The 24,693-nt window shown below is 36.5% G+C and overlaps 1 protein-coding gene across 3 annotated transcripts in view; it reads left to right on the top strand.

Moving 5' to 3' along the window:
* LOC107137033 (solute carrier family 4 member 1 adaptor protein) overlaps nucleotides 1–24,693 on the top strand; it is a 57,123-nt gene that overhangs the window by 3,022 nt on the left and 29,408 nt on the right. For 2 of the 3 annotated variants that reach the window (XM_048804622.1, XM_048804623.1), the window contains exons 3-13: nucleotides 379–501; nucleotides 1,937–1,997; nucleotides 2,328–2,467; nucleotides 5,108–5,268; nucleotides 6,007–6,076; nucleotides 6,438–6,624; nucleotides 12,324–12,435; nucleotides 14,542–14,779; nucleotides 16,936–17,022; nucleotides 18,346–18,413; nucleotides 20,022–20,091. In XM_048804622.1, coding sequence (XP_048660579.1) covers nucleotides 379–501; nucleotides 1,937–1,997; nucleotides 2,328–2,467; nucleotides 5,108–5,268; nucleotides 6,007–6,076; nucleotides 6,438–6,624; nucleotides 12,324–12,435; nucleotides 14,542–14,779; nucleotides 16,936–17,022; nucleotides 18,346–18,413; nucleotides 20,022–20,091 — 1,317 coding nt within the window. Of the gene's footprint in view, nucleotides 1–378; nucleotides 502–1,936; nucleotides 1,998–2,327; nucleotides 2,468–5,107; nucleotides 5,269–6,006; nucleotides 6,077–6,437; nucleotides 6,625–12,323; nucleotides 12,436–14,541; nucleotides 14,780–16,935; nucleotides 17,023–18,345; nucleotides 18,414–20,021; nucleotides 20,092–22,047; nucleotides 24,259–24,693 lie in introns of those variants that run through there. The other variant, XM_015479414.2, reaches the window with a different exon arrangement.

Below are 24,693 nucleotides of genomic sequence, written 5' to 3'. Positions count from 1 at the left end.
GAGTCTACCAGTCTATTTGACAGATAGGAGAAGTACTAAGAAATTATATTAGAGATAAAAATATTAGACCTGAGTTTGAGAGAAAGAGAATGCCAGGCTGAGGAACTCAAAGTGTGGTAGGTAAATTCTGCCTTTAAAATAAGTGATGGAAAAAAATTAAGGTGCGACGGAAACAAGCTTTGACTTGTCATATAATTTAGAAAATCTGAAGATACTCATAGTGCTGGCTTTGTGGCTATTTCACTTCCCACACCCAACTAAACTTTCTTTTCATCACATATAACTATATCTTTATGTAGAATAAAAGAATATTGGGTATATTTCAGATAATGTCCTCTCATGTCTCATTATTTTTCCATTCTTTCTTATATCCTGCAGGAGAAGATGCTGTAGAGGATGATGCAGAAGAGAATCCCATTGTCTTAGAGTTTCAGCAGGAAAGGGAAGCCTTTTATATAAAGGACCCAAAAAAGGCTCTCCAAGGTTTCTTTGACCGAGAAGGTACGTAAACAGTTTCTGACTTAACAGTAAAATGAACTTCAAACTTAGAAATGCTTTATTTTATTTGCTGTCTTCCTTGTTCAGTTCTTGCCCTTATAGTCAGTTGCTTCAGGCTTATTTTTGGTTTATTGGTTGGTTGGTTTGTGATGCTGGAGATTGAACCCAGAACCTCATATATGCCAGGCAAGTGCTTTACTACTGAGATATACCCCCAGTCCCAGGTTTATTTTGAAAATAATAAAAAATCTTGTTAGCTTTTCTTCCAATCTTAGAAAAAGAAAGTACTTTTTTCTTAACTCATTTCATTCTTCTTAAAAGATCTTGGACTTTGTTGATAGGGAAATTGAGCCAATCCCTTATAATTTTTTGTTTCTAATGCACCTGATCTTCATAGTTCTTAACATGGATTTCAACTTAATGTGATTTTAAATGTTTCCACAGAAGATTGTTTCAGTAGAGGTACTTTAAGAGAACATCTAGGGGCTGAGGGTATGGCTCATCGCTAGAGCGCTTGCCTCGAATATGCAAGGACCTGGGTTCGATCCTCAGCACCATATAAAAATAAATAAATAAAAGTTATTGTGTACAACTATTAAAAAAAATAAAAATAAAAAGAGAACATCTGTGTATATTTATATGTGTGTTATGCATATATGTATATTATTTTACATGCACATGAACACACATACACAGAGTCATTCCTGTGCATTCTCAGGGATTGATTCCTCCTCATCAGGATACCAAAATCCAGTGATGCAAGTGGCATGGTATTTGCATATAACCTACTCCCAGCCTCCCATGTACTTTACATCATCTCTAGATACTTACAATATCTAATATGTGTAAATGGTTGTTATACTTATTGTTTAAGTAATAATGACAAGAAGAACAAGTCTACATGTTCAGAACACAATTTTTTTCCCTCTGAAGATTTGCAATGGATTGAATTTTAATAATATGATATATAATCGTGTGTGTGTGAGAGAGCGAGCTGGTTGCTTTCTATACTTAATATTTATGCTTCTAAAAATGAACTGCAACAAAAGAACTTAAATCTACAACTTATAGAAAGTGTGAAAACTACTATGGAGTGAACAAAACTGTGTATGGAGAATTGGTTTATTTTTGTTTGATTTTTAGTGGTACTAGGGATTGATCCCAGGGCCTTGCATATGCTTAGCATGTCATCTATTGCTAAGCTGCCCACCCCCCTAGCCCAAGTTGATTGTTTTGATATGAGTTTTCGTTCCTCTGTATCATGCTCATTCTAGTTTTATTATCAGATGGTAATCCCTAGGAATGAGAAGTAAAATGTATTGAAATTTAGTATTCAGTGTGATATGGAAATTTGATTTCCTCATTTAACCTTTGCCTCTCTTATTGTATCAACCCCTAATTTTTAGATCCTATTTTTAAAATTATATTTCTTCCACAGGAGAAGAACTAGAATATGAATTTGATGAACAGGGACATAGCACTTGGCTCTGCAGGGTGAGGTATGTTCTTTTTTAGTAATATCTATTTCTGAAAAAGGGCCAATTTCAGGTTAATTTATGGTTGTAGATAACAACCCAAAGAGTAACTTTAGTCTGAATTTTAGACTATTCCTAAATTTGTGCCTTGATACTATAACTACACTTATGATATTGGAAGGGGGATGAGATTTGTAAGAGGTAGAAGGAAAAAAAACTTGAAGTCTAACCTTGGCAAGATAGAACAAAATTGAGAGATTGAAAAGCCATCTAAAAAACATGACTGTCATCACAGCATATTAATTGTTTTCATATGAATTGGAGCTTTAATTCCCTTAAATTCCCCCAATGCAGATTACCTGTGGATGATTCAACTGGGAAACAGCTGGTGGCTGAGGCCATTCACTCAGGAAAGAAAAAAGAAGCAATGATTCAGTGCTCACTGGAAGCTTGCCGGATCCTTGATACTTTGGGATTGCTGCGACAGGAAGCAGGTCAGCATATGGGGGTCATTTTTCTTTAAAAAGGAAAACTTAAAAGGCAATAAAATCTCTTTTCAGGAGGAATATGTAAATTGTATAGAATGTTTTAAAGAAAAAATTCCCTATCTCAGTATCCTAAGGTAGCTATTGTTTATGTTCTTCCAAACATATTCTATACATATGTGTTTAGAACTAGATCCTGCTGAGGTTATAACTCAGTGGTAGAGTGCTTCCTAGAATGTGCAAAGCCCCTGGGTTTGATATTTAGAACTTAAAAAAAAAAAATTAGAACTAGATTCTCTAATAAGAAACATACACTTGTCATCAATGCAGTCTTGTTACTTGTGCTTTTTTTTTACTTTCTTAACATAAGAATGTGTCATGGATTATTTGTATCAACACAGTAGATTTTCCTCATTTTAAAAAAAAAGTGGCTAGCTGGGTGCTGCGGCACACTCTTGTAATCCCAGCGACTTGGGAGGCTGAGACAAAGGGATCACAAGTATGAGGTCAGCCTCACCACTTAGCAAGGCCCTCAGCAACTTAGTGAGACCCTGTCTCAAAAAATAAAAAGGACTGGGAATGTAGCTCAGTGGTAAAGAGTCCCTGGTTAAATCCCCAGTACCAAAAAAAAAAGTGGGGGGCTGGCTATACAATCATTTATTAATGAGGTCTATATTATATTTTCAAATATCCTAAAATTAATTAATTTTTTTTTTTTTTTGTAGTATTGGGGATTGAAGCCAGGGGCTCTTAACCACTGAGCCACATCCCCAGGTCTTTTTAAATGTTTTATTTAGGGACAGGGTCTAGGTGAGTTGCTAAATTACTGAGGCTAGAGATGAACTAGCTGTCCTCCTGAGGCTGGTGATGAACTCACTATCCTCCTGCTCAGCCTCCCAGCAGCTGGAATTAAGGCATATGCCACTGTGCCCAGCTTCCAAAATTAATTTTTAATATTGCCAAGTAACTTATGGCTGTCTTTATTACAATAAAATGTACCTGTTCCCTGCCCTAATCCTGTTCATTTGTTGAGTTTTTCAACTTTTTTCAGTCATTTCTTCTGGCACTTAAAAAATACCTGTATTTCCAAGAAATAAGAATATAGTGTTTTATTTTGAGTCACTTATTTTAGACATTACCTATTGACTCCATTTAATTATTCAATATTTATTTGATTATGTTGATACAAATAATAGTCAGAGCTCAACAGTTTTGTTTTCCCTAAAGATAATGTTTGTTTTTTTTTCCATGTGTTTGGATTTGTTTTTGTTTTTTATTAACCTCTTTCCCATTCTTCTCATACTTTTCAATAGGCTTTCAATATATTTTTTCACATTGTTCAATCATATTAATTATCAGTTCTGAGTATTTTTTGAGACATTCCTTCTGAAGAGTACTACTTTCCTTCTTTTAGACCTTTAGGCATATTGCTTTCTAGATCTGTTGCAAGACTGTCACCTGAGACTTGACTTGCTATCATCCTTGAGGATTTCCTTTGATTTTCTCTAGGATTGGATTTTCTGTTTCTTAATTCTCATATTTCTTGGCTTATTCCTTTGTTTTAGTGGTCTTTTTCTCATTTATCTTTTTCCTTTTTTATGCTGATTTTTTTCATTACTCACTGATTTTTAAGAGCCTTTTGCTCAGTAAACTGACCATTTGTTTTAATTTTTTTTAAACATTTATTTTTTAGTTGTAGTTGGACACAATACCTTTGTTTTATGTATTTATTTTTATGTGGTGTTAAGGATCAAACCAGGGCCTCGCACACACTAGGCGAGTGCTCTACCACTGAGCCCCAATCCCAGCCCTGTTTTATTTATTTTATTGTTGTAAAATGTACATAAGAGGGCTGTATCTTAGTGGTAGAGTACTTGCTTAGCATGTGCAAGGTCCAGGCTTCAATTTCCTGCCAAAAAGTAAAAAAGTGTAAGTGTATATACACGTGTATATGTGTTTGTGTGTGTGTGTGTGTGTGCGCGCACACACGCACATATATATACGTATATATGTATGCACACACATACACAACATAAAATATACCATTTTAAATATATAATTCAGTGGCATTAGGCGTATTCACATTACAACCTTTACCACTGTTCATCTCAGAACTTTTTAATTATTCTATGTTGCAACTGTACCAAGTTCTTTTTCCTCTCCAGAACCTTGAGAACTACCATTCTATTTTTCCCTGTGTGAATATGACTACTTTAGGTACCTTGTATAAATGGAATCATAGAATAAGTGTCCTTTTGTGTCTGACTTATTTTACTTAGCATAATGTTTTCAAGGTTTAGCCCTTTTTTGTTTGTTTGGTTGGTTGTTTTTTTTTTTTTTTAGTGTGCCAGGGATTGAACTCAGTGGCACATCCCCAGTCCTGTTTTGTATTTTATTAGAGACAGGGTCTCACTGAGTTGCTTATCATCTCATTTTTGCTGAGGCTGGCTTTGAACTTTTGATCGCCTGGCTCAGCCTCCTGAGTCGCTGGGGTTACAGGTGTGCACCACTGTGCCCAGCTAGCCCTTTTTTGTGTGTGTGGGTTGGCAGCTTGTGGAAATCCTGTTTAATCTGCTTGCCTTTTTTCTCTTTATAAAATTTATTTCATTATTATTATTCATTATCATTCTTTCATTTTATGACCTCTAGTATCTCGGAAAAGGAAAGCCAAGAACTGGGAAGATGAAGATTTTTATGATAGTGATGATGACACATTCCTTGATCGCACTGGCCTTGTGGAGAAGAAGCGTCTTAACCGAATGAAGAAGGCTGGGAAGATTGATGAGAAGCCAGAGACCTTTGAATCACTGGTTAAGTTTTACTTATAAAATTAGCTGTGGTAGCTTGTTTGTTTTGTTTTTGTTTTATAATCAATGCATTATAGAAATCTCTTTTGTGATAATTATAATTTTAAAGTAGTATCATTAAAATCTATAATCTATAAATTTAATGATAACAAACACTAGTCTTATCCAAGATGTTGGAAAGAAAAATATGACTTGCTGCTAGAAACTTTGCTCCAGGATTATATTAATCCATTAATGAACATTTTTTTGAATATGATATTCCCCAAAAAGAAAAGAAAAAGTTCCAAATTAGGGCATCCAAGGTGAAATTGACTTTAGGACTGTGGTAGTCAAGAGGAATCGAAAGGATTTTGAGAAATATAGTATAGTGTCAGTCTGGAACAGTATATCTTTCATGAAATTATCATAAGGTGTGGTATGCATTTAACACTGTGTAGTAGAATTCAGAGCTTAAAACATTATCCAACATTTGTTCTTTCGATTCATCAATGAAAACAAATGCCTAGAAGTGCTTCCTTTGAAGTAAAATCTGAGTTACTTATTCTGTTTAATTCTGAATTCTTTCATTTAAAAATTAATTCAGCTAGAATTAAACCAGTAAAAAGTAATAAGGATCAGATTTTGCTGGCCTTTTGAACTAATCCGCTTAAAGCTTGTAGTAACAATAGTGAAAATAGGAGGATGATAAACAATTGCAAAGAGGGAAAACATTTGCTAACCCTGTTGATCTGGATGTTACAGGTTGCAAAGTTAAATGATGCTGAAAGGGAACTCTCTGAAATTTCTGAGAGGCTCAAGTCCTCAAGCAAAGGTAAGGCTGTCATCAAATATTATTGAGCACCTAGTATATATACTGCATTGTGTTAGGCTCTGGTTAATAACATATATAGAATATGAAGGTTTTCTAAGGAGCAGTATAGTATAGCATTTTGGAGCTAGAAGGAACATTGTAAATCGTTTGGGCTAACCTCTTTATTTAACAGTTGAGTAGAATGAAACTCATTCTAAGTCACTTCCCAAGGTCACATAGCTATAATCTGTTTTCTTATTCCTAATCTCAGTAATGTTCTCTAACTAGCTTTATATAAGTGATTTTTCTCTAGAAATTTTGGCTGAATTTAAAAGTATTTGGAGTAATCTGCCTAAATATGTATTATCCCTTTCTTGGACAGCTCTGTCAGAGTCCCCACCTCAGGATTCTTTAGATGCATTCATGTCAGAAATGAAATCAGGGAGTGCATTAGATGGTGTGTCCAGGAAGAAACTTCATCTCAGAACTTTCGAACTGAGGAAAGAACAACAGAGGCTTAAAGGGTTAATAAAAATTGTAAAGCCAGCAGAGATTCCAGAACTAAAAAAGTAAGTAATCCGTTGATATTTGGAATTTTAAATAAATGTGGTGTTTTTTTTTTTTTGTTTTGTTTTTTTAATAATTTTTATTTATTTTTTATTGTTTAATTTTCGGCGGACACAACATCTTTGTTGGTATGTGGTGCTGAGGATCGAACCCGGGATGCACGCATGCCAGGCGAGCGCGCTACCGCTTGAGCCACACCCCCAGCCCAAATGTGGTGTTCAATACCCTGAATTTCTCTTTTATCTTCTTAAATAATTATTAAATTTTTTTTTTTTTTTTTAAGCTGTGCTGGAGATTGAACCTAGGACCATCATGCATGCTAGGCATGTGCTCCCATATCCCAGCCTAGCACAGAAAACCTTAGCATTGGTCTTATAGAGTAACTAAAACCCCATTTAATTTGTGAACTATGGATTGTTGGAGGATTTTCAGAAGAAACTATGTACATTCCTGATTCACTGGAAGGCTCTAAAGTTTTTTACTTCATCTTTTGCTGCACAATAAACTTTTCATAAAAACAACATGCACAGAAACCAATTTAAGACCTGTGAGCCTTACACGTAATGCACACCTGTAACCCCTATTTGGGATACTGAGGTAGGAGAAGTTCAAGTTTGAGGCCAGCCTGGAAATTTAGTGAAACCCAGTTTCAAAATTAAAAAGAAAAAAGAAAAAAAAAAATGGGGAGGAGGACCTGGGGATGTGGGGATACAGCTTAGTGTTAGAGCAGTTGCCTAGCATGCACAAGGCCCTGGCTTCAATCCCAAGTACTGGAAAACAAAAAAACAAAAACAAAACTATGAATAATAAATAGATAACCAACAACCCAAGAGAAAAATAGGGAAAGGATATCAACCAGCAGGCCTCAGAAAAAGAAATACAAATTATTCCTAACTATATGAAAATATGTTCGACCTCACTTGTTGTAAGAAAAATATAAATACTATAATGTAACACATTTTTTATCCATGAAATTCACAAAAACTCAAATATACTGTGCCAGTGAAGCCATGACTAAAAGACATTTCTTGAAAGGCAAATTATTATTATTTTGTTATTTTTTTGCTTTGTTGAAAGGCAAATTGTGATTTTCCCTATACAGGGCAAATTGGCAGTTTCTATCCTGGTTACAAATACATATGACCTTTGAGTTAATTATTATTAGATGTAATTATAATTTCTAGAAATTGGTTCTTTACATTCTTAGGAAATGAACAATATATATTGTAGCATTATTTATAGTAGTAAAAGATGAGAATCTACCTAAATATTTATCAAAGGGAATGGGCTAACTAAATTATAATATACATATATAATTGAATATTATGTAGCTGTAAAAAAATAGGCAACTAAGTAAAATGTGGAAACATTGTCAGATATATTAAGTAACAGAAAAATGTGCATCAAGGATTGTCTGTGGTAAAGAAAGAATACATCAGTAGGCCATTGCTTGATTATATATGTATGATCTGTTTAGGTCAGGTTCTCTAAAAACAGACTCTGAGATAGATATTTGTATGCAAGTGATTTACTGAGACAGTGCTCTTGGGAGAAATTTGTAGAGGAGTGAGGGAGCAGGATAGGTAGAGGAAGAAGCTGGGCAAAGAAGTAGTTTCAAGAGCTGTAATGGCATCACAGATGCCTTAGAGACTAAGAGCTTGGGCTTTTATACCCGCCACCCAACCTTTTATTGACGATGGATAGTTGAGAAAGGACACACAGGAATTCTGAGAAAGGTGCAAGTGTGGACCTTTAGCCATCAGTGTCTGCAGTACCTGGTTGTCCTCATTAAGAAAATCTGAGAAGGATTCCAGCAGCATATGCTACTGTATATCTGGCAAGATTTATAAAAAGCTGATAACAAGGGGTTGGGGTTTTGGCTCAGTGGTAGAACACTTGCCTAGCATGTGTGAGTCACTGGGTTCAATCCTCAATTATTTATTTTATAAAAATAAATAAATAAATAAAGGTATTGTGTCCACAACTAAAAACATTTTTTTTAAAAAGCTGATAATATGCAAATATGGTACAACAAAGCCCACTATTTTGAATAATTAATATGCACCAATAAAGAAAAAAAAAGGTTTCAAGTGCTTTGGTACACACCTATAATCCCAAATACTCAGGAGGCTAAGGCAGTAGATTGAGTCTGTACATGTCATTCTTGACATTCTTTTCTCAGGAGTGATAAATCTTGGACTTGGATGCTTCTAAAAACCACAGAGAAAAAGCCAAAAGCACAAATTGGCTAACATTTACTAGACATTGAACTCAGTGGCACTCAACCACTGAGCCACATTCCCAGTCCTAGTTTGTGTTTTATTTAGAGACAGGGTCTCATTGAGTTGCTCAGTGCCTCACTTTTGCTGAGGCTGGCTTCAAACTCATGATCCTCCTGTCTCAGCCTCCCAAGCCACTGGGATTACAGGTGTGCACCACCATGCCTGGCTTACAAATTGTCTTTTAATTCCTATATTTATCATTCTTAAGAACCAGTTGAAAATTGTTCAATTTGTGTGAATTTTTTTTTTAAAGCAAAATCTCTTCCTTTAAAGGAAGGAAGCATAATCTAGAAGTGAATTTTGTTAACTTTGCATTTGGGAAAATTATTGGGTTAGATTAATTCAAATTCATTTGGAGACATCTAGAAGATTATCAAGTCATTTCTAAGTCAGATTTTGAGGATAATTTATGAGTGAGAGAGTATGTATAGGGGCTGGGGAATGATCCAGTCTTTCAACTTGACAGTATTTAAAATTTTATTCTATATGGTCTCATTAAATTTTGAAAATGTAGAATAGATTGTTATAGAAATAAACAACCCCCAGGAGCACAGTTCAGGTGGGATCTCAAAAAGTAGTACTAGCTACATGGGTTCATCCACTTCTGAAGGTGGTTAACTGCAGGAAGTTTCTTATTTTCATTAGTTAATACTATTCAATATAGCACCCAATAGGTAGGTACATGTATTATTAAAGCTAAAATTTCTTTTTTTCTTCTGTTTTTTGTTTGTTTTTGTGTGTGGGTTTTTTTTTTTTTTTTTTTTGGTTTTGTTTTGTTTTCAATACTGAGATTGAACCCAGGGGTGCTTTACCTCTGTGCTACATCCTTGGCCCTTTTTTTTTTAAATTTTGAGACAGGGCCTTGCTAAGTTGCTGAGGCTAATCTCAAATTTGTGATTGTCCTTCCTTAATCTCCCAAATTGCTGGGATTATAGGTATGTGCCACTGTATCTAGCTAAAATTTCTCTAAATAACATTAACTGTTCAGTTTTTCAGTTATACTAGCCACATTTCAGGTGCTCAGTAGCCACATGTGGCTGGTGTCTACTGTATTGGATAGTGCAATATAGAAAATTTTCATCATTGCAGAAAGTTCTGTTGGACTCTACTTTAGTTTGTCAGTAAATACTTAAGTCCCTCATCCCTGTGTATGAAATTTGTAACCTGATGGCATTATATAGGAATATCTACATATTAAAAGGTACCTTCTCAAGCCAGGTGCTATGGTACAAATTTATAATCCTAGCTACTTGGAAGTTTAGGTCTTAAAGTAAAATAAAAAGGGCTGGGGATGTAGCTCAATTATGGAATGCTTTCCTAGCATGTATGAGGCCCTGGTTCAGTCTCTGGTAACATACCCACACATACAAAGATGGAAAGACAATAAATTTGTGAATGTATGTATAGGAGAAAATAAATAAAGAGCTTAGTGTTATCCATAGATTTAGGTATCTACTGGAGATCAGAGAGGACTACTGTGTAGTGATTCCTAATCCTAATCACAAATGTCCAGTTAACCAGTATGACATCTAAATTACCTAACTTAATGATGGTGAGAAATAGGTTCCACAGAGTTAGACTTCCTAGGTTTAATTCTCAGCTCTAGCAATTACTTTTTGGGTATTTTGAGGCAAGTTAATTTACTTCTTTGGTCATCACTTTTTTCATTTGTAAATTGGAGGTAATGAAGATGCAAAGATTAAATGGATAGCACTTAAAGTGCTGGTATACATATATTATTGACATGAGTGTCTTAAGTTTTACTATTTCTGTTGTGTCTAGCAACTATTCATAACATTGTTTTTGTAAGTAAGAACTCAGGGGACATATGCAGGGTAAACAAATTACTTGTGAGTTTAATTTCACCTTGATCATCCTTTAACTTGTTAAGTCAGCCCCTTGGGTGGTGTTCTGAGCTAAAAGACATGTTTCTGCTTCCTCTGGAGGCTCCCTCCTTGTTGGTGGTCTGTGTGGTTGCCTGATTTCTCTTTTCTTTCCCTTCTTGGCTACTGGCCTAGATGCTCTCTAACTTCTCCCTCCACTTCTCTCTTCAGAGTTGAATTTCCAAAGTTTCTACCTAACTCTGCCTCCCAGACTTATCCTCCAAGCAACTCCTAGTTGTGATCCTCTCTCCTGCTCTTTCACTTCCTTTGAGCCAGTCTTTGCACATCCTCCAGACTAGCCCAGTCATTTAATAGCTATTAAATATCTGCTATTTAATGTAGTAGAAAAACATCTGTGTTATTACCTTTCTCTGTCTATGAGGCTTATAGGGATGGGTGCAAAGGGTCATGATTTAGCAGAGGGTATTTCAGGGTCAGGCAGGCAGGATTTTTCTGGTGGTTATAAGAAGGGAATGGGTTCTGACTCTGATAGGGAGAAAGGTGGTGAAGCTGGATCCCAAGAATGCCACTAGGGAAGGGGACAAGACTTAATTCAAAGATGGCAGGCAGCAAGTGAGCTTCAGAATAGGCCAGGGTAGTCAGTTCCTCATAAGGTCTAAAAGTGTCAGTCCTGTCCTTATATTCCAGTTTGCAGGAGTGTCCCATGGTCCAGGTGAAGGCAACATGGGGCTTTTTTCCCTGGTCTAGTTTGGTTCTTTTAAGTTTTCCTGTTTCCTTAAGCCATCTCCTCATTGCCTTTGTGACCTCTGCTTACTTTCCCCTGTGTCTTCATACATCTTCTAATTATTGCCTTTGCCTACCTCTTATTGTCACCTTTGCTACTCTGACAAGTTCAGTGTCTTGTTAACTGCTGTCTTTTTTGTTTTTACTGTTCTCTTCCTTCTCTTTTCTAATTTCTTCTTTTTTATTCTTTTTCAGCTTTACTCTCTTGGGCTTGGCTTTTATAACCATCTCTAGCCAATTAGAATGTTGACAACCTCAACAGTTGCACTCTCTTAATTATGCAAGCTATCCTACCTACCCCCAACCTATGCACACACTTCCTTTTTTTTTTTTTTTTTTTTAATGTCTTTGCTCATAGCACATGGTTATGGTTAAGTGTGAACTCTGGATAAGTAAAGTAAGTCACTTCAGAGATTGGTGGGAAATAGGGCTTTACACCGTAGATCCATCTCCTGCCACTTAATGGAAATGGGGTCATGCTTAATGTATTCTCCTTTACCAGTGACCTTTGTACTGTAGTCATCATTTGATGATGACTGTAGCATGTTGTAATTTATTCATCTAAGGGAGCAGTATCATCTTGCCCTTAATAATTCTGTTCATGATAGTCAGCAATGTCATTGTCCATTCAAACTCTGCTTGCCTGAATACCTCCTTCTTGTTGTATGCTCCAGATACTCATTTTGTAGTCACTTTTGTTTTACCAGCAGTTTCTTTGTCAGTGTTACAATATTTATAGATAAAACCTTGGACTCACCAGAATAGATATGTATAATTGTTCTTTCTTCCTAGGACTGAAAGTCAGACTACAGATACAGAAAATAAAGCTAAGAAACTTACACTGCCTCTCTTTGGTGCTATGAAAGGAGGAAGCAAATTCAAGTTAAAAACTGGAACAGTAGGGGTAAGTTGTGAGTCAAGGTAGAGTGTTATTTAACTGGTGAGTTATCCCTGAGCTAATTTTTATTTTACAAGTGCAAATGACTCATTACACCAGTGTGTTAAAAAGGGTTATGGGTTTGGTATAGTCATATCTTTCCCAGAATTTGCTTGTTAGCTTTTTCTGTTCAATTTAGAATTATAAGAATTGGCAAATTAATTCATACCAGTCAATTTGTAAGTAACTGATTTGTAAATTCAAGCAATAGTTTGTTAATTTCAAATGAATATTGGGTTTAGAAATAGATCTCTTACACTGAATGCTTTTTTTTTTTTTTTGGCGGCGGGGGGCAGGGGGAGTAGGTGCAGTAGAGATAGGGTTTTGCTAAGTTGCCTGTGCTAACCTTGAATTTGTGATCCTTCTGCCCCAAATTTCCAAATACCTGGGATAACAGGTGTGCACTACCACATCTGACTCAGTTAAATGTTTTTAACCTGGTGAATGGATGTAATAGTCAGACTCAAATAATATTTATTAGGAATGTAACGTATATGCTTGTCTCTGCCATATGATTTTCCATACTCTGTTTAATCCTTCCAATACCTTATAACTTGTGGGAAATACTATGTCTTAAAGAAGAAAAACCAGGCAAAATACCATATAACACTATCAGATCCATCTTTTATCCTAAGTTTTATGATCTTTCTACTCTTCTATAATGTCTCACTGATGGTTGTTTTTGCTTTACATATATTCCTATTTATAGATTTAGCTTTTAAAAGTTTTTTTTATCACTCTAAAGAACTGAACCTGTGGGGTATTAGTTTGCTAGGGCTGCTATAACAAAATGCCACAAAATGGGTGGCTTAAAACACAAAAATTTATTTTCTCACAGTTCTAGATGCTGGAAGTCTTAAGATCAAGGTGCTGACAGTTGGTTTCCTTCTTGACTTGCAGATGGTTGCCCCCTCTTGCTGCTCTTTCACTTGATAGTCCCCCTGTGCATTTGCACTTTTGGAGTATCTTCTAGTGACACCAGTAATATTGACTTAGGGCTCTGTCCTAAATGCCTCATTTATTATGTTTAAATACAGTCACATTCTGAGGTCCTAGGGATTAGAACTTCAAAATGTGAATTTGCAGGATATGGAAGTAGGGAGGATTCAGCCCATTAATACCTTGTATTGGGATATACTGCCCTCTGGTGGCAGAGATGAAGTCTCAGCTATGTGTACTGAATGAGTTGTGTGGTTTATGGAAGAGGGAAGCTTTGGGGTAGGGGCAGATATAAACAAAGGTATACTTTGAAACTTCTGTTCCACAAATATGATCAACTTTTCCTAATAAGTGCTCGTATTGAAAGGCCTTGATTTAAACGTGCTTTTCTGGATATGGTGGCATATGCCTATAGTCTCAGCTACTTGGGAGGCTAAGGCAGGAGGATCACTGGGAGCCCAGGAGTTCTAGGTCAGCCTGGGTGACATAGGAAAACAGTGTCTTTAAAAAAAAAAAAAATTATGTTGCTTTATACTTTAAGAAATGTCTTCCTATTCTTCAGGATCAGTTTTACTGTTTTACAAGTCTTATTTCCTTGAAATTACATTAAGTCTAAAAGGAAAAAACAGTACGATGACTTCTTTCTTGGGAATGTGTGTCTGATTTACTCCCTAGAAGATTTTGTAATAAATTAGGGTCCTTTAATATTAAGAGGTCAAATATGATAGAATTCCTACAGCTATTGCTCCTCTGGAATAAATGTTTTAATTCCCTCCGAGCTGTTTCAAATGTTTGGTGTTTAATAATCTTTAGCCTGTTCTCTCCCCACCACTGCAACCCACATTGCTGGGAATCAAACCCAGGGCCTTGTACATGCTAGGCAAGCACTTTACCATTGAGTTACACCTCAGTCCTAAAAATGTTTTGATCCTATAAACTAATAAACATACTTGTTAAGGGTCCATAGATGGATACCATTTTATGTGAAAATTTTACTTCCAGCCTGCTTTTGCAGGATTTATCAACCTAGAGAGTTAGACATTCTATGCATTTAGTTAAACCTCCTGGAAGAAATTTGCCTCTTTTTTTATCATTATGTAGAACTACACATTTGTGGTTTTGTTTCCCTCATAGAAATTGCCCCCCAAGCGTCCAGAACTCCCTCCGGCTCTAATGAGAATGAAGGACGAGCCTGAAGTAGAAGAGGAGGAGGAAGAAGAAGATGAAGAAGAACAGAAAGAAAAGGAGGAGCACGAAGAGAAAATGGAGGATGGAAACAGCAGGTTGCCACAGGAGATAGAGCCAGAAACTTCAGTGCAGGAAATGAGTTCTCCCACAGATCTCACATGTTCTAAGGAAACAAAAAACCATGGTAATATCTTTCTCCACCTGGTGCTATTCAGACGGCCAGTTGTATTACTTATGGATAGGGTTAAAAAAGCAAACTAGTTCTTGTCTATGAGTTTTGACGTTATATATTTGAGACACTGACTCTGTACTAAGGAAATGTAGTTAGTCCTCTTCCTTTGATTGCCAGTTATTATTTATTCTATTGCATATTAAAGGGAAGTATTTCCAGTGTGTTCCAGAATGATAGAGGATTGAAATCTGTAGATTCTGTCATCACGGCTGCTGAGGAATGACCCTGAGCTGATGCCACTTTAGAGGTGGAGGGCAGGGGAGAAGTGTGAGTGTTGGGGCCTGATTAGGTGATCTCAGGATGAATCTCCCCTTACTCATTTTTCTCCCCACCCTTAAACGAGGCTAAGCCTAATGAACTAAAGTTCTCAACAAGAATCATGCCTTATTCATTTTTTTGTCTATAGTATCTAAAAGAGAATCTGGCACATAACACTCACCCTCATGAGAAAAGATTTAATGAAAAATATTGAGAGAGGGAATTGATTAATTTGAAAATAATTTTTGTGATTATGAAAATATTTATGCATTTTAGAAATTTTAGATATAAAAGTCCAAAGAAGAAAAAAGAAATCTTTCCAAATCTCATCTCTAGAAATTACTATTTATCTTTTAGTGCCTCTTATTCCTTATTAACTGTAGGAGTTATTTTCCTGCAGGTTGCCAAACTGTTTAGCAAGATTAAGATCTCACAAAAAATAGGGAATGTGAGGAAAAATAAACACTGGTGTTAAATGTGTGTGGGAATGTGTGCATATCTACTTCAGAGAGACTACACTGGTGTACTTACAACAGTAGGCCTGGGGTACAGTCTTCCTCTTGAGTCACCTTCAACTGTGTCTGAGGAACAGAAAAGTTACTGTTTCCTCACCTATTTGCCTTCTTTGTTTAGTTGTTGGCAAAATACTTGCCTTTTTAAAAAGATACTTATATGTAGTTTTTTCTGCACCTGGGACTTTGGGCCATACCAGTAGGAAGGGGAGCAATAAGTATTATATTTTGTTGTTTAGGGACCAAAGTATACCTGTGTATGAAAATGGCATAGGTTTTAAAATCTGGTTTATAAATTTAAATTGGTAAATCCGTGACTGCTGAGGGATTGTTCCAGGCCTTTTTTTCCTCTAGTTTTTTATTTTTACAGCATGAGGATCCTATTTTATATGCTATTTTATAGCCTGTTTTTTCCCTGTCTTAAAATGTTTTTTATTTAATTTTGTTTTGTTTTGGTATCAGGGATTAAACCCAGAAGTGCTTAACTACTAAGCCACATCCTCAGCCCTTTTTCTTTTTTGAGACAAGGTCTTGCTAAGTTGCTTAGGGACTCAGTAAATTGCTAAGACCATCTTTGAACTTGTGATCCTCCTGCCTCAGCCTCCCAAGTCATGGTATGGCAGGCATGTGCCACTGCACCTATCTTAAAATGCTATTTTTAAATGTTGTACTTAGGGGTAGGGCATCACTTGGATATGTCATAATTTATTAACTTTTACTTATTAAACATACAAATCACTTCTTAATGTTTGCTATTGTAAACTCTTAATCTTGGTGCTTGACTCTGGTTTTTAAAAAAAAAAAAAATGTTCCTGGGAGTACAATTTCTACACCAAGAAATATGTATATTTTTAAGGCTTTTGGTAAGTTTTGCCAGTAAGTTTACCTCAAAGTTGGCTGGGTTTTTTAAGTGGAAAATTGGTCCTGTTAGATATCTAGAGAGATACATTTATTGGAAACCTCATTAAAGTTAGTTGAAGCTGCCAGGCACGGTTGCACATGCCTGTAATCCCAGCAGTTTGGGAGGCTGAGGCAGGAGGATCTCAAGTTCAAAGCCAGCCTCAGCACCTTATTGAGACCCTCAGCAAATCAGTGATACTCTGTCTCTAGATAAAATACAAAAAAGGGCTGGGATTTGGTTCAGTAGTTGAGTGCCCCTGGATTCAATCCCCAGTACCGAAAAAATAAAAAAAGTTAGTTGAAGCTAATGACAATAAAACTAGATTATCATATATAGGCATAGATTCTTTTGCTTTTTGTTTGTTTGTTTGTTTTGTTTTCTTGTCTGTCCACCATGAATTAAATAATAACAGTAGGCTTTGGTACTGTTTTTTGTAGAAAACATGTCTCAAATCAGCCACATGGAACAGAAGAAAAATTATCAAGAGATTAATGAAACATCTTCATCATGCAAAGAACCATCAGGTAAGTAGCATAGCAGACTCTTTTGCCTCTCTGTGCGCAGATACATCCTAACTTTAAAAAGAGGGGTTGGCAGCTGACCCTAAGGCAGCATAGGAAATGGCCATATAGATCCTAGGTAGGTGCAACCACCAGCACCCTGAATGAAATTGGAGTATGTGAAAGGTTTGTGTTTGGTGCTATCTCATGTGCCTTTTACTCCTCTTCTCCCTGTCCTACAAAGCACCTGATGTCTTGATGCTTCCCTCTAGCCATACAAAGCCTACCCCAATTTTACATCTCCCAATTGAATATGTCTTACTATGGAAATGATTCCCAATCTATTAAATTGCTTGAAAGGTTGGCAGTGCTGAGGATTTTTGTTGGGAATTGATCACATAGACATTCCCTGCCTCACATATACCCAAAATCCAGACTCCTAAAAAGAAAGCAGGTTCAGCATTAACCACACTATTTGTACAGTAGAGGCACAGTGAGCCTGGTAAAGTAGGATTGCTTGCTGGGTGCAGTGGTACCCACCTGTAATCCCAGCAGCTCGTGAGGCTGAGGCAGGAGGATTGGGAGTTTAAAGTCAGCCTTAGCAACTTAACGAGGCCCTATGCAACTTAGCGATATTTAATATTTTAATGAAATATTTAAAAAGGACTGAGTATGTGTCTCAGTGGCTAAGCACCCTTGGGTTCAATCCCTGGTACAAAAATAAAAAAAAGGGCTGAGGATATAGCTCAGTTGCTGGAGTGCTTGCCTCACATGCACAAGACCCTGGTTCAATCCCCAGCACCACAAAAAAAAAAAAAAAAAAATTAAAAAATATCAATAAAAGAAAAGGGACTGCTTTTATCTGGTTTTACTTATAATGGTTAAAATGTGGAATAATAGAAATAGCCTCATCATCCTCATCATACCTCAAGCTTGTAGCCTTGTTTTAAAAACTAGGGATATCAGTGAAAGAAAAATGCTCTCCTTTTAATATGTTTTTTGTGTGTATGTGTGGCAGGGGGACGGGTACTAGGGATTGAACTCAGGGGCACTTGACCACTGAGCCACATCCCCAGCCCTATTTTTTATTTTGTTTAGAGACAGTGTCTCACTGAGTTGCTTAGTGCCTCACTTTTGCTGAGGCTAGCTTTGAATTCTCTTGCCTCAGCCTCCCAAGCTGCTGGAATTACAGGCACAAGCCACCATGCCAAGCTCCTTCATTTTTATAGTAGTAGATTGTCACTGATGTTTTCTTCAGTAATTTTAACACTGTCTTAGGGAGAAGATCTTTCTTTGTCTATTACTTTTTCAGAAAATAGTTATTATCATTTTTCCCCCTTAAATTAGCACCAAAGAATGAATATGAGAAAAGCAGAGATGAATTGAAGAAAAAGAAAGCTCCTGGTCCAGGCAAGGTAAGTACTTTTCTTTGAAAGTTGAAATGAATGCTCTTATGACAGACCACATCTAGGAATTTGAATCTTTGGAAACTGACAGAGTTCCCAACAGCCTTAGCCTCCTCTCCTAGAAATCTGAACTCTTTAATTTTTATATTTTTGAATTCTGTATTCTTATCTCCATTCACCCTATTCCCTATAACTGCTCATATACATGCTACTTTTTTTTATATTAATTTGTGAATTTTTCTTCATATCCTAATATGCTATACAGACATTTGAATAACATGCTGTTTTCATCTTTTTATTACACAAAAGATATAAACACACTCCATTCTGTATCTTAATTTTTTTTTTAATCTGTCATGGAAATCATTCTTTATCAATATATCAAGAGCTTCTTAGTGCATGAATATACCCTGTTTAGCCAGTACCCTTTAGATAGACACTTGAATTGTTTCTAGGCTTTCATTACACCAGTGCTATAGTGAATAATTTTATGAATACATAATATTATATGGATATGCTAAGTTCCAAGAAGTGCAATTGCTGGGTTGTGTTGGCAGGCCCAAGACACCTCTCTGTAATTCACAAGAGGTCTCACAGGACTCAACATATGGTTGTATTTGCAGCTATGATTTCCTACAGTAAAAGGATACCAGGCACAGTTGGCAATATGAACAGGGTTGGGGTGGAATCTGGGGTAAACTAAGTATAAGATTTGAATGGTCCTTTTCAGTGGAGATACACAGGACATGCTTAATTTCCCAAGCAATAAGTTGTAACAATTGTGAAATCTTGCTAACTAGAGAAGCTTGTTAGAGACTCAGTACTATTTTTGGTGGGAATGGATCATATAGGCATTCCCTGATTGGCATGTACCACAAATCCAGACTCCCAGAAAGAAAACAGATGTTCAGCATAAACCACATTGTTTGTACAGTAGAGACACAATGAGCCACCCTTATCAGTTAGGGTAATAGTAATAATCCTCCAGAAGCTGGGTGCAGTGGCACGCGCCTATAATTCCAGCGGCTCTGGAGGCTGAGGCTGGAGGATCACAAGTTCAAAGCCAGCCTCAGCAACGGTGAGGCGCTAAGCAATTCAGTGAGACCCTGTCTTTAAATAAAATACAAAATGGGGCTTGGGATGTGGCTCAGTGGTCAAGTGCCCCTGAGCTCAATCACCAGTACCAAAAAATAATAATAATCTTCCAAAAACTCAAGTTCCAGACACCAGCCAAAGATCAATCCTATAAGCAAGCTTTCAGAGAATAGCAGTTATTCTTGCTCTGTTAATTCTTTTTTACACTTAGGTCAAAAGGCAAATGCCAGATTTCCCTCTCCAGAAGTTATTTTGTTAAGCACTTATATCTGCCGTGTGTTTATTGCCCCTTTTAAAAAGCATGACGTCACTCTCACTAATGAAAGCTCAGCTTGTTGAGGCTTTATGAGGAAAAAAAAAAAATCAAGACTCAGACAATGTTCCCCCAAATGGGTTATTAATGGCCACATCATTAATGAAAACTGTGCTTAGTTTTTGTTTGCAAACAGGCAACTATAAAGCCAGTAATTTATCTTAGAGTTAAAATTCTTTTGAGTAAAATAGTCCATATTTTTTTTGCAGTTTCCCCCCACACTTTCTTCTAAATATCCCGAAGATGACCCAGACTACTGTGTGTGGGTTCCACCTGAAGGTATAGTTTTTAAATTTTTTTTTTCCTTTCCTCTTAGATTTCTTTATGTATTTGAATAAGTCATACATGTTTAAGGTTCAAAATAATAGTTACAAGAGTATGTAGTGAAGGTTTCCCTTCTGCAAGAATAGGTAGATTAAAAGATCTGAGAAGACATATCAACTAAATATAATCTGTGCACCCTGTCCTTACTTTAAAACAGCAAATAGCTGTTTTAAAAATTATGAACCAGCTAGATAATTTTGAACACTAACTGGATATTTGATAGTAAGATACTAAGAAATTATTGATTTTTTTTTTTTGTTTTAAAAGTGAATGATGTTGAGTTACGTTTTTTGGAAAAAGTCCTTATATTCTAGACAAATATACAAAAGCATTTGTAGATGGAATGACATCTGGGATTTACCTTAAAATAATCCAGATAAGCCAGGCACAGTGGTGCACACCTGTAATCCCAGTGGCTTAGGAGGCTGAAGCAGGAGGTTCGCTATTTCAGAGCTAGCCTCAGCAAAAGCAAGGTGCTAGGCAACTCAGTAAAACCCTGTCTCTAAATAAAATACAAAATAGGGCTGGGGATGTGACTCAGTGGTGGAGTGCCCCTGAGTTCAATCCCCATTACCAAAAAAAAAAAAAAAATCGAGAGAAGGTACTGAAGGCGGGGGGGTAAGAGATAAAGCAGGATTGGCCACATATAATAATTGTTAAAGCTGGATAAGAGGTAGATGGGGCTTATTATATTTTTCTATTTGCTTTTGCATATATTTCAAATTTTCTTTATCAACAGAAAACAAAGTCTTCTGTCTGTGCCTCAGCTACTCATTTTTTTCCTCTAAAAACAACAAAATATTATCAGTTTCTTAATAATTCCTATATATTAAACAAAATGCCTATATAGACAATAAAACACATATTTCACCACTTTGCACAAGTGGAAGCATCTTCTACTCCTTGCTATTTTGTGCTTAGCACTATATAGAAAGCCTTCCATAATTACTTACAAATTTATCATTTTCTTTTTACATGGCAGCATAGTTTTTTTTGTTTTTGGCTTTTTTAATGATGTGGCTATACCTTTACTTATTTAAATACTGTGTTTCCAGTCTTTTGCCTTTATAACAACTCTGCAATAAGTAACCGCTAATATAATAAGTGAAGTATAGAGGTCCATTTATAGAAAAAACTAATATAAGTTAACATACTAGACCACAGTTATTTTTAAGATATTATAAATTGTATTCTATAAAGACTACCAATTTTGTGTTCATACATGCACACCTAGGGCAATATATTAGATGCTTATTTCTTTCTTTTTTTTTTTTTTTTAAATACCTACCATTTATTTATTTATTTTAAAGAGAGAGTGAGAGAAAGAATTTTTTAATATTTATTTTTTAGTTATCGGCGGACACAACATCTTTGTTTGTATGTGGTGCTGAGGATCAAACCCGGGCCGCACGCATGCCAGGCGAGCGCACTACCGCTTGAGCCACATCCCCAGCCCCAGATGCTTATTTCTTCATATGCTGATTATATGTTGTGTTTTTTATGGATGTTATTTTTGTTTATTTATTTATTTATTTTAGTTGTGAATGGACACAATACCTTTATTTTGTTTATTTATTTTTCTGTGGTACTGAGGATTGAACCCAGTGCCTCACACATGTGAAGCAAGCGCTCTACTACTGAGCCATAACCCCAGCCCCTATGGATGGTATTTCTAAGATACTATAATCAGAAGAAGTTTAGTTACTAGAATGTTTGCTTCTTATCTACTAACAAATGTTAGGGTAGACATGAAAAAAGGACTATATTCCAAAATTGTATACAAAAAGTAAAGTTTCTATCATGGAAGGAAACCTCAATATTTATTTTACTTAGGCCTACAAATATATGAATATCTTTTTTCCTCTCAACTTTGAAAGAGTAAATATCTTTCTTTTTTATACTTTGATTTAGGCCAAAGTGGAGATGGCAGAACCCATCTTAATGACAAGTATGGCTATTGATTACATCAGAGTCCCAGAGGAAGATCTTGTGGACTATGTGACATAGAGTATTTGGAATAATATGTGAAGTTGAATGGCCAGAGAAGTTCAGATGATCTTATGTAAAATCTGGTGACTGACTTTTTCTTCCATGCTCTTGGCTTCTTGAATTTATCTTGTTATCCAGTTCTCCTGATTTGGGAATTTATGTTTAAAAGTATTTATGTTTGTATGTATGTGTGTGTGTGTGTGTGTATGAAGGGAACCATATATTTTGAGAAATAGTAAAGTGAGAAACAGGGACGCTATTATAAAATGAAAAGTCAAAGTGCCCCTAATACTGATTTAAGATGATAGCCTGTTTGATTTAAGATTTAGGGACTGTGGGTTAGAGGTGTAGCTTGTCTAGCATGCTTGAGGCCTTGGGTTCCATCCCCAGAAACACAATTTTAAAAAAAGATGGAGAATTGTGCTTTCCTAAGCATTAGGCTATGTCTGGCAGTTAGGGTGTAGAATTCACTAATATTGCTTCCTCAGATGTGAAATATGAATATTTCATGGATCTGACTCTGGATGTCCTTGTCATTCTTAGAACTAAATTTAGATTGACAGTGAAAGTTTCCTACTGCCTCCAACCCTAATCCTCCCTCTACATTTGAGAATAGACCCTGACTTATCAGGACAAGGTTAACCATAGCACCATCTCATATACTCGGGCCCCAGTCTGATAAAAACTCAGCCCATTGAATATCTTGGCTCTGACTAATCAATTAGTCATCCTCCTCTTACAGAAGGGTGCAAATATTGTTATGGAATGAAAAGTTGAATGTGTTCCGCCCAATGTGTGTTTTCTCACCTCTGTGTTTTCCTCTTGGGAACAAAGAAATGTAAAAAGATGTTTTACTCCACCTCTTTTCCCCATGATTAATGCCTCACTTTACTTCCATAGATAGAAAGCGGGAAAGTGAAGGGATGCAGCAAGGTAGAGAGCATTTGGGTTAGGCTTAAGGCAGACATTGGGGAGAAATGCTGTGGCCCAGCCAGAGAGTGAATGAGACTGGTTGCTTTTTTATAATGGATTACGCAGTATATACAACAGTAGGCAGGAAGAAGTAATGAGCCATTCCAGTTACCATGACAGATGGGGGAAGTTCTGGTCTACTAAAAATAAGTCCTTCATCTTTCAAAAGAGAGTGTTGGTACTCTGAGAAACTTACTTTGGACTTCATTCAGACCAATAGGGAGAACTGATTGATGATATAAGAAGTGTCAGGAATTTGGGGGCAGTGTTCGTGACATTTGGATTAAAACAATGGACAGAGGTCTGAGCCACATCAGTGGTCTTTGCATATGAAATTCTATTCAAACACAGTTGTATGTGTGAGCCTAATATTTGAATGGTAAAAATATATCTGCTCTGGGTGAAGTGAAGGTGCAGGGATTGGAGCTACTACACACACACATCCTGTCCTCCAGTGACCCTAAGGAATCCCAGGAGCTATAGGAGGATAGACAGCTTTAGGAGGACAGATTTCTAAGGTTCTGGGAACAGTAGGTATGCTTTCGTGTCTACAGACACTGAAAGCAAGTGGGATTCCACATGCCAAAATAAAATCTAAATATGTAATTTGTGGGCAGTGGACTTGATTTAAATGACCTACACATGTTTCTTAGCTGCCTTTTACTAAATAGAGAATGGGAATAGGACTAAATTCTCTGAGTCTCAATTTTGTTATCTCAAGCAAGGCTAGCAAAGCTTCCTGCTCCTAGAACCTCAAATGTACTTAAGGATTGGATGAGATGATGGAGGTGGATTTAGTACGGGACTTTATAGATGTTAGTAGTTGTTATTTTAAAAGGGGGACACAAGCCAGGCATGATGATGCACACCTGTGTAATCTCAGCAACTCAGGAGAAATTTAAGTTTTTAGTTACAGTACTTGGATCTTAACTGCAGACCAATTGAAGCAGAATCCCTGAGGTGACCCCTTCTACAAGGGGTCTCTGATGTACAACCCAGGGTGACAAACCTCAAGAGTACTTTTTTCCTACAGCCAATTTTTTTCTATAAGGGCCAGGTATTTTAGGCTTCGTAAGCTGTATGATTTGTTGCATGCAACTACTCAGCTCTGCTTTTGTAGTACACTTGTAAATAGCATTAACAATATATGAGTGAGTGTGACTTCTTTCTAATGTGTTTATTTATAAAAACAAATAGCAGGCTGGTTGGCAGACCCCTGGTCTAGACTGATTCATCTTCAAGGTCTTATTTGGTTCAAAATGTTCCCTTATACCTTTTTTTTAAAAAGCGTGTCCCAGTTCATGCATATTTGGAAGATTTGTATTCAGAATACCAATTATCTCCTCCTGAATATATGGGTTGCAGTTTATGGTTACCAGAAGTTAAAGTAAACCAGTCTCTGCCACGCGACCAGCGCGAGCTTCATGAAAGAAGGTTCGGTTCATAAGAAATTGCTAGTGAGTTTTAAATTAAAGAGACAGACTCTCATTACCTTTAACACAGCTCCAAGATGGCTTCTCCTAGCTCCCGCCTCTAGCCACCTAATGCGGTGGTGAGGTTTACAGAAGAGACTAGTGAGAGAGGGAGAGCATGCCA

Source organism: Marmota marmota, unplaced genomic scaffold (assembly GCF_001458135.2).
Source record: "Marmota marmota marmota unplaced genomic scaffold, marMar, whole genome shotgun sequence".
NCBI classification, from domain to species: Eukaryota; Metazoa; Chordata; class Mammalia; order Rodentia; family Sciuridae; genus Marmota; species Marmota marmota.
The sequence above is the reverse complement of the archived record's forward strand: the minus strand, read 5'-3'. Positions and strand labels throughout refer to the sequence as shown.